Raw genomic sequence first — 10,164 nt, 5'->3', positions numbered from 1 at the left:
GCTTGCAAAGGAGCAGCTGCAAAATTAATCCTTCCTGCTTTTGGTAAAGGAATGCAGGGCAAGGGAGAGCAATGCCTCCTTCTTCTCCTTGCCTCCTGCCTGTATGATTAATTAGGGTTTTTTGTTTTTGTTTTTTAAATGGGGGAAAGTGGTTGAAACTGGCACATCTATACCAGACTACTCCTTTGAAGCAATGAATGATTAGGCCTGAAGTTACGCTAAGAAAGACACCTTTTTTATTTAGCTGCAGGTCTGCTTTAGGATTTGTATGTACTATATATACTAGGGACAAGGGTTGTGTTCCCCCTGACTCTTAACGCCCCCTCCTTGCACAAATACACAGCCACACATAAGGGACACAAAACAAATAATGGCATCTGTTAATATGGGGAAGTGCTTCTCTTTTCTGCCATAAGAGGGAGCCAGGCCCACGCAGAAGTCTGCGACATGGGAAGTTAGTGAACACAGTGAACTGCAAAGAGAAAGTGGTGATGTATAGTGGGGGGTGGGGGGAGAGGGAAAGGAGGACCAGAAATAAACCAGCAGGAAAAAGATGAGGTGAGCGTTGATCTTTCAGCTGGGAGCAACAGCCACTACACTCTGCAACAGCCACGACACGGTGGTATAAATGACTTCTCCATGTTGGTAGGTACATGCCAGAGGGCAAAGATGAGTTTCAGATCTTGGTGTCAGCTTGGATTATGTGTGTGTTTTCGTTTGTGGGAGCTGGGGTTCGTGGCAAGGCGGCAGAGTTCATTTGTGGTGTTTGCTTGTTATTTCTATAGCGCTCTGGTTTTAAATACAAAGGGTGACTTAGGAGAATTGAAATGCCTACATTCTTTTGTGCTCGGTATGTTTTAGATTATCTTTCAATATTCATAGACATGTGTGGCTATGCACAGTCACATATAAAAGTGCATATGTATGCCAAATGACATTGCTAATCAGGCATCTCCCGGGTCTTAGGTCTCGAGGGCTCGCTTGGTGTGCACTTTCATGGACTATTCCAAAATAATTTAATGTCTGTTTACTGTCAGGATAAATCAGCACTCCTTGACTTTTGGGACGATTGTGAGATAGTGCTCCTGAGAGCAATGTAGTATTGAAGAGTTAAAATTAATAGAGCATGCTCAAAATCTGAATATTTGGGTAATTAATCTCCCGGTGCTTCCTGGTGTGCCTGCCTGAAGAGTGTGGGAAAAGAGTTTTGTGTTTTCCTCCATGCTCTCTACAGGGGAGGCTGCTTTAATTTTAAGGGCAGGCAATCTGAGGGGCTCCTGCTTGTCAGTTTCTCTGCCTCATGCTTGGCTTTCCCTCCTCTGTGATTTAGGAAAGAGACCTCGAATATACAGACCTTTTCTTGCATGACAATGTTGCTGCTTGCCACTCTGGGCAGGAAGGATCGTGTGCCGTCAGGGTCCCTGGCTCAGCATGCTGAAGAAAGAGCACCTGGGATCAGAGATGTAAACCCAGAGGTGGAGAACAGACGACCCTGAGGAAGCTGCTGTTCCTGGATGTGTTTTTAAGGGAGAGGGACTGGCTATGATCTGATCTCTGGGATGCCACAATCTTGAGCTGTAGGGAGAAGGTGGATGCTCCTCAGAGAAACAAGAGAAAGTCGCTCAACAGTGAAGGACCTCAGCTTCTTAACAAACTCCAATTGCACATAATAGTCGGTGGCTGGGAAACTACATCAAGGGCCAAAGGGATCTGCACTCAGGTCTTTTCCTACTCCTTCCTTCCCTCCCTCCCTTCATCCAATGACGGCTACAAGACAAGCTGAACATCTCCCAGATCTTTGCCAGATAATTGGAAATATTGTGCCTTTGCTTAGGATGATTTCATCCTGATGGGCCACTTTGACGGGATGTACAAAACGTGACTTGGGTGATGAGCACCCAAACAGGGACTGACTTGATGCACAGAGTTTACACATGAATCGCAAGGGAGCACTGAAAAGCAAGGAGCTCGTCCACATCCTCAGAAGACTAATTTAGAAGGAGAGATCTCGAAAGTTAGGGCTGGTGGATTTTGCTAATAATAATAATAAAAAAATGCACACCTGCAGGTCCACATACCTGCCTACCCTACATACCGTCAGAAGATTATACCTGATGCAATGCAGCCCGGCAGCTGCGATTGTTGTCTTTTTTGCTTTGCTATGCAATTCAAATTCTCAATAAAGTAGAAAGGAAAATGTTCTTCCCTGGACAACACTAGAGCATCAACAGTCAAAAAGGTAGGACTTGGAAAAATTCTACTTTTCTTTCTTTTTTTTTAAAAAAAAGACAGATAAATTGTGATCTCTTAGGTATTGAATGTCTTAAAATGTAAATTTATTTTCTTTGCTTCTAGGACTGTGAATCTTAAAAACAATGTGGAACAGTGTGAGGAGCTGATTTCTGAATCTACTTGTAAAGCCAGAACTGACATTTTAAATTTTGGTAGCAGAAAGGGACAAAGTCTGAAAGAGTATGTATATAAAAATGTCCCGCCAATGGAAGGGATGGAAAATTAAATCGGAAACAAAAGCACCTAATGTGTTCTGCTTCAATAGAGCTGAAGGGCTAGTTAAATGGACACTGGACAAACTGAATCAATAGCCTATTTAAGGGAGAATCCATGTAGGCTGGAGAGTGATTGTGCCCCTGGGATGCTGAGTTTATTTGTACTCTGAGGATTTTTGTACTGGCCTGTTCTGCTTAAGAGTATTCCATTTTAGGCTGAAATTCAGGAAGGATTACTGGAGGGGGAAAACCATGACTGTGACAGTCAGTTTCAGATACTTGCCACAGAATGCCTGATGTTTCTTAATGAGATTCCTAAGGATGATGGGATCCCTCCCGAGAGCGAAGAGACTTTAGCACAATCCTTAGTTGGGGTCTGCCTGGTGGTGAGTAATTAATGGACACCTGATGTCTCTTCTGCAAGCTCTGCAAGGGCATGAGCTGATGTCATCGCAAGCCCCCATGATATGATCTTGCCTTGGGAGGAAACATGATTTGGAACAACACCACTATGGACGGGGAAGGGATGCTTGTGAAAAGGGATTCCTGCTTTCGGATCCTCACCGGTTGCTTCCTTTCCTTGCTGATTCTTTCCACGCTCCTAGGGAACACACTGGTCTGTGCTGCGGTCATCAGGTTCCGCCACCTGAGGTCCAAGGTGACCAACTTCTTTGTGATCTCTTTGGCAGTCTCAGACTTGTTAGTAGCCGTCTTGGTCATGCCTTGGAAAGCCGTGGCGGAGATAGCTGGATTCTGGCCTTTTGGGTCCTTCTGTAATATTTGGGTGGCATTTGATATCATGTGTTCCACAGCCTCCATCTTAAACCTGTGTGTCATCAGTGTGGACAGATATTGGGCCATCTCCAGCCCATTTAGGTATGAGAGGAAAATGACCCCAAGGGCAGCCTTCATTATGATCAGTGTGGCATGGACTTTGTCTGTGCTGATCTCCTTCATCCCAGTGCAGCTGAACTGGCACAAGGCTAAAACCACCAGCTTCTTAGACCTGAACTCCACTTTCCAAGGGGTAGCTATGGACAACTGCGACTCCAGCTTAAACAGGATGTACGCCATCTCTTCCTCCCTCATCAGCTTCTACATCCCAGTGGCCATCATGATAGTCACCTATACGAGGATATACAGGATTGCTCAGAAGCAAATCAGGCGTATTTCTGCCTTGGAAAGAGCAGCCGTGCACGCCAAAAACTGCCAAACCCCCGCTGGCAATGGAAGCAGCATGGATTGCCAGCAGCCAGAAAGTTCCTTCAAAATGTCCTTCAAGAGAGAAACGAAAGTCTTGAAGACTTTGTCGGTGATCATGGGGGTGTTTGTGTGCTGCTGGTTACCCTTTTTCATACTGAACTGCATGGTGCCCTTCTGTGAGCCCACCATACAATCCAAGGGAGCAGAACCGTTTTGTATTAGTTCTGCCACTTTTGACGTCTTTGTTTGGTTCGGATGGGCCAACTCTTCGCTGAACCCCATCATCTATGCCTTCAACGCAGACTTCCGCAAGGCATTCTCTACTCTCTTGGGATGCTACAGACTCTGTCCCGCTTCCATCAATGCGATAGAGACAGTTAGTATTAACAACAATGGGGGCATAGCCTTTTCCAGTCAGCTTGAGCCCAGAGGGTCCAGCCCCAAAGAATGCAATTTAGTCTATCTGATCCCCCATGCTGTTATATGCCCAGAAGAAGACGACATGGCAAAAAAGGAAGAGGAGGGGGAACTGTCTAAAACGTTGGAGAAAATTTCTCCAGCCCTATCAGGTATCTTGGATTTTGAAGCTGACGTTTCTTTGGAAAAGATCAACCCCATTACACAAAATGGTCAGCATAAAACCTGAGGTGTGAAAGAGCTAGCAGCCCATCGAAATGCAGAAGGAAGATTTGTAAGGTGTTTCTCTCTCTTTTTCTTTTGTAAGAAAGTGTGCTATCGCGAGAGTTTAAAGCCATCACACAAAAGCCCAGAGCTCAGTTAGCTGCTGTTTGACAGAAGCATCCAATTTAAAACAAAGAATTCCAACCTGCATAACATTGTATTTAGAGATTGTTCTATGTTGTTCATCCTGAATTTGAAACAGATCTAAATTGTAGATACTGCACAGCTGTGAAGGAAATGGAAAATCAGCTTGTTAAATGTTTGCAGAAACAGAACTGGGGGGAGGCTAACGAATTTTATTTATGAACAAAATGTATTAAGCTAAGTATGAGGTTCCTGTTTGACTTGCATAGTTGTATTTGAGTGTTCATAGGTTGCAAGTAAAGTTTGGTGACTTTTGCCAGGTTAGGTGGATGCCTTTATAAATGATTTCTGAACATCAATAGAGCCTTATAACAAGAGTGGAATATTTTTAATAGTAGGAAGACAATGTGTCAATACTGGCTTTATTTATTTATTATTTAAATGGCTATTTTTTCATATGTTAAGAAATCTAGCTTTATTTATCTTATTTTATATATGTCTAAATAATGGGATATTTCTGGGGTCTCATTCACTGCATTTTTGACCAGTTTACTAGTCAGCACTTTATAAAACAAACAAAGGAACAATTCTGAAAGTGAGCTTTGCCTGTATAACTATGTAACACGTAGTTGTTCAAAACACAGGAGAAGCTGAAGAACCGAACAAAGTTGTGTGATGGTGATGATGCAGTGTTCTTGTGGGGCTTTCTGTACCAAAAATATAGGACCAGAGTTGACTGAATGGCAAAATGCAAAAGTTGTGCCCTTATAAGAAACGAAACAAATTGCCATAAATTTATTTTGGAATTTCCTGTTATGTTGACTTTGCTTGAACGTCAGCATGTGAAACTGTATATAGTACACCTTATATATGAATACAACTTATAAGATGAATTGAGCTAAGAAGAAAACCATCTTAGTTAACCAACAGTGGGTATTTGTCATTTTGTAAGATAAACCACCCCTCTCAGACTTTTTTTTTAATGTCAAATTTTGACTATTGTTTCTTGGGGGGGGGGAAGAACTCCCCCTCCCATGTAACCAGTGAAATGGAGAATAGACCTATCAATAGCTATTATCCATGACAGCTATGGCCTCCATTTTCTGAGGCAGTATACCTCTAAATACCAGATGCTGTTGAAAAACCACGAGGGAGGGCTCTTGCCCTTGGGCCTTGCACATGGACTTCTTGGAAGCATCTGTTTGGCCACCATGGGAAACATCCCACCCTCACCCTGGTCTGGACTGTTGAGGTTTCCTTTGCTCTTATGAAACTGGTAATAAAAAATGAAGAGATAAATAAATATTGATGTCATCTGAAGCTGCACAATTTGCTACTGTACCCATTCAGAATGTCGGAAGTGAGATTCTGCGATATAAATTCTAGCTGTCTTGGTTGGCTTCCCTCATGTAGAAAATAGTGCCTCATTCCTATTCTGGATGCCGACACAGTGAATGGAGAAGCAAAACCCACCACTATCCCACAAGTTGCCCAATATTTCTTTTTGACTACCTACGTAGAAATCAAAATTCCTGTGACATTCCCTTGAAGATATAAACGAAAAACTATGATGATGCCAATCCCACCAACAGACACCAGCATTGATATACAAACACATTCCAAGAGAATAATCTGGGGGGTTCCTTTTGTGATGGGAAGGGTAAGAATGTTAGCAAAACCCCAAACTTTTGCAGAAACATACTCCTTATTATAGCATTCATCCAGAAGTGTAGTCAGCAAAAGAGGACTGGGAGAGATCATTTAGAAGCCTAATGAAAATATACACCCTGAATCAGGTCTGTGTTATTTAAGTATTGTGAATGTTTTCATAATTCTTATTGCCTGTAAGCTGCTTTCATACATATAATAAAAATTATTTTGTGAACATAAGGTCAAATAAAGCAATTTACATTACGTTTATTAGATAAATCATTGTGTTTTATTTGTCATTGTGTTTTTAATAAGAATAACAATCTCTTTCCTCCTTTTTTTGCCTTTGTAACCTCTTGCTGCAACAATTACTGAGACATTTAACTGATGGCGTCAGATTGGAACATATCCCATTGAAATGTTTATTTGTTTGGTGCCCGTGGAAACTTGAATTCAGATTGGGCTGATTTCTATCCTCCTTGAAATGGTGTGAGAAAAGTGGCAGAGGATCTACTTTGTATGCACAAGGTCCCAAGGTCAGTCCCCAGCTTTTCCAGGTAGGGCGGGGAGAGACCCCTACCTGAAATTTTGGAGAGCTTCTGTCAGTCAGTATGGACAATACTGAGCTACATGGACCACTGATCCGACCTGGTATAAGGCAATTTCCTAGGTTCTAAATAAGAAGAAACCCTGTGGGTTTGTCAGAAAGAGCTGTTTGTGGTTTCTTCTCCCACAGTTATTTATTATTGCAATTACATCTATAAGCAAAAGAGTAAGCACAAAAAAACCTTTACGGTGGTCATTTAAGATGTCCACACTTTTATGCCATCACCAGTGTTTATAATTCAGCCACTGCTTCATCTCTTTGCTTGGAAACTTCTCCCATTTTGTGGTTTCTGGTCTGTAATATCTCAGAGGTGGAGAATAACCAAAAATGGCTTGATTTTTCAGAACCTGATTGGCAATGCCAATTAAATGGATGCTGAATTTCATCTTCCAGTGGGTCAATCTTGTAATTCCAAGATTCATAATCATAGCGGGCATCCTGAATATGCGATTGGTTGTATAGTTTAGGTGTCTCAAGCAATGGACAAATCTGACCTCCCCCTGAGAGTTTTCTTTTGTTGGAGTTGGATTGAGAAGTGCTGTGTACTTCTGCTAACCTGTGATCCACTGAAGTATCAGTGCTGTTGAAGAATATTTGAGTCCTTTGAAACATTGCTTTGATATTAGTGGGATAACTAGTTGAAACCTGCAAAAACATTGTTGTGGTCGTCATGGAGGCTGTAGTCTTAAGAAGTTTGCTATCACAACATGTGAATATGACCACTAGCTGAAGGTAGCTTTAGAAGGGGATTAGACGTGCCCATGGAGGATAAGGCTACCCTTGGCTACTGGTTAGGATGGCTATATATTTCACTCCATATCAGAGACAGTGTGTTTCCGAATACCAGTCACTGGGGATCATGGGTAGGAGAGTGCTGTTGTGTATATGTGGACTTCTCATAGCCATCTTGTTGGCTGTTGCTGGGAAAGAATGATGGACTTGATATAGAGTTTTCATCTGATCTAGTAGTTTTTGTTATGTTCGTATGTCTTTAGTGCCTTTCCCTGACAGCTAAAATACAGTAATAACAGATTAAAACAATAACCATTTGTTACCCTTTAATGACCCCAAAATCAGGCAGTTGATTTTGTCTAATGGTAGGGCTGGTCCTGATTGAGCCCTGCTTGCTCCTTAGGCATCTGATTGGCCATTACTATATTGGATTCTTCAAGAGCATGATTACCTGCACACCCCTACCTGCAAGCCCAATTTTACTTCGATGTACAATGTGAATAACATCCTTTCCCTGTTACTCCTAACTATAGGCAATACTAGCTAGATGGCTATGAAATACGGTATCAGAGGTGGCATGCACTTGTGGGATTTTCTGCCTCAGGAGCCAGTTTACTTGGCAGCCTTGGGTGGGGATTTGGTATTCTGCCTCAGGCAGCAAAATATCTTGGGCTGGACCCTATTTGTAGTCCTTTCCCTATGTGTCTTGAGATTAACTTGTGAACAGAGCTCATGCGTGTATGACCTGTTTGTGCCCGTCTCTGTACGTGTGGCAGGACCTTGCTTTCCACAGTTCCTGATCAGAGCGGGCCTACAGATGGAGAGTTTAGATCACACAGGCTCTGTTCAGATTTCATACTAAATACCCGCATGAAGAAGAGGTTGCTCTCTAACGTAGCGCACCAAGTTTGTTCAGGCACAGCCCTGCTGCAGTCAGTAATTTTTGACCATACAATAGGATACCTATCTGGCACTATATTTGACATTACATTGTGGAAATAATAACACAGCAGTGGGATTTCCTGGCTGGCTTTTAGAGTTCTTGAGCTTTGGCTGGTTCACCAGCTCAATCATTAATGAAGGGAAAGAACCTGGCTACACGCTCACGGAGGAGAAAGCTCTCAATGGCAACTTTGCCATGTTCTACCTCCACTCTCAGAAGCAGTGTACTTCTGCATACCATTGAGTTGTGCTCAAACCCTGCTGGCAGGCTGCCCATAGGCATCTGGTTAGCCACTGTGAGAACAGGATGATAGACCATTGGTCTGATTCAGCAGGGCTCGGTCTTATGTCTTTTGGGCACCACTCGAAGACCTTTATTTCATTCTGTATTGGATTTGAAAATGTTTGTCTATAGTACCTGGAATTGTTTTTTATTGTATATACGGACCTGTTTTTATTGCCAATGATTTTACCATGAAATATTTTATGGGAAGTGATTCATAAATGGAATTGATCAATAAAACGAACAAGCAATAGGCCAGAATAGATTACTGTCAAGCACTCTTTATGGGTCTGCCCTTGACAAGTATTTGCAGTTCAGTAACTGCAGCAGGTCCAGAACATGGCTGCCAGAAATTGGAATGGTTTAGTCAGCAGGAACCTCACAACACCAAGTCTAGAGAATCTACAAAGCCCAATTCAAAGTGTCCACATTGACATATAAGTCACTAAATGACTTGGGATTCAATTATCTGAAGGAACACCTATCTCTGTGCCATCCTGCCAGGGCTTTAAAACCGGCTGGCAAGGTATTTCTTGTTATATCATCTCCAGGTAAAGCATGTTTCTTACTTACCTCAGAGAGGGCCTTCTCAGTGGTGGCACCCTGGTCTTGGAATTCTCCCCCCACCAGCTCAAGTGTGACTGGCACTTTCTTTACTCTGTTTTAGGTGCCAGTGAAAACTCAACTCATTACTCAGGCTTTTGGTGGGGAGGGATTGTGAGCAGGGGCAGCCAGTACTGGTTATGTTGCTGTAGAAACAATTAGGTATTTTGTAGGGAATTTAGTTTCGTTTGTGTGATATGATAGATATGTATAGTGTGCATTGATTTTATTATGTGACCCACCACCGCTGTGCGATGAACAGCAGGATAGAAATTCAATGAATAAAGAAATTAAGAAATATAATAGTGATGACTATGTTTTACCTCAATTGTTAGAGATAGTATGCTTCTGAATGCCTGTTCTCATGGAGGGAGAATGCTTAAGCCCTGCTTTGGGGCTTCCCATAGGCATCTGGTTGGCTACTGTGAGAACAAGATGCTGGACTACATGGGTCATTGGCCTGATCTAGCAAGTTCTTCTTAAGTTCTACTTTATTTCCTATTGTGCTGGATGTTGGAGATGGGGGGAACAATTGCAGAGCTGAGTAGGGAGTAGGGATGGAGGAGAAATTTGCTTCAGTACCATATTTAAAGCTGAATATGTCAACTTGGCACTTTCCAAAATGCCACCACCATTCAAAATTCGCAGGTATTCAACCAAACAATGCTTACAAAATTGCATATATTTGGGGAAAGAGTGCATAAAAATGAAAATATTACACACAGAAATGCATTATATTAGGGGAAATTGCTTGTAGAAACAAATACATTAGTCAAAGCTGCACAGAAAAATGTGTGTGTTGGGAGAAAGTTGCACTGAAATGCTGATAAATTTTCAAGAGGATTTTTCTTTACAAAATGAAGCTACAAAAT

General features: G+C 42.2%; 1 protein-coding gene across 3 annotated transcripts; it reads left to right on the top strand.

Moving 5' to 3' along the window:
- The first annotated feature begins 511 nt into the window (after window positions 1–511).
- DRD1 (dopamine receptor D1) lies at window positions 512–6,395 on the top strand. 3 transcript variants are annotated; one of them, XM_079966456.1, is made up of 3 exons: window positions 512–645; window positions 1,331–2,239; window positions 2,356–6,395. In XM_079966456.1, exon 3 carries the CDS (start codon window positions 2,998–3,000, stop codon window positions 4,354–4,356), a length of 1,359 nt encoding a protein of 452 aa, XP_079822582.1. In that variant the 5' UTR covers window positions 512–645; window positions 1,331–2,239; window positions 2,356–2,997; the 3' UTR covers window positions 4,357–6,395. The 3 variants fall into 3 exon arrangements, with proteins under 3 accessions (XP_079822582.1, XP_079822583.1, XP_079822584.1); XM_079966457.1 differs by having other exon boundaries at window positions 519–558; XM_079966458.1 differs by lacking the exon at window positions 512–645 and adding an exon at window positions 744–850.
- The last annotated feature ends 3,769 nt before the right edge of the window (window positions 6,396–10,164 follow it).

Source organism: Podarcis cretensis (genome assembly GCF_951804945.1).
Source record: "Podarcis cretensis genome assembly, chromosome: 2".
Lineage (NCBI taxonomy): Eukaryota > Metazoa > Chordata > Lepidosauria > Squamata > Lacertidae > Podarcis > Podarcis cretensis.
The sequence above is the reverse complement of the archived record's forward strand: the minus strand, read 5'-3'. Positions and strand labels throughout refer to the sequence as shown.

Bases quoted from the DNA above. Each gene is read 5' to 3' on its own strand.
- DRD1 (XM_079966456.1), top strand. From the start codon at position 2,998: ATGATTTGGAACAACACCACTATGGACGGGGAAGGGATGCTTGTGAAA.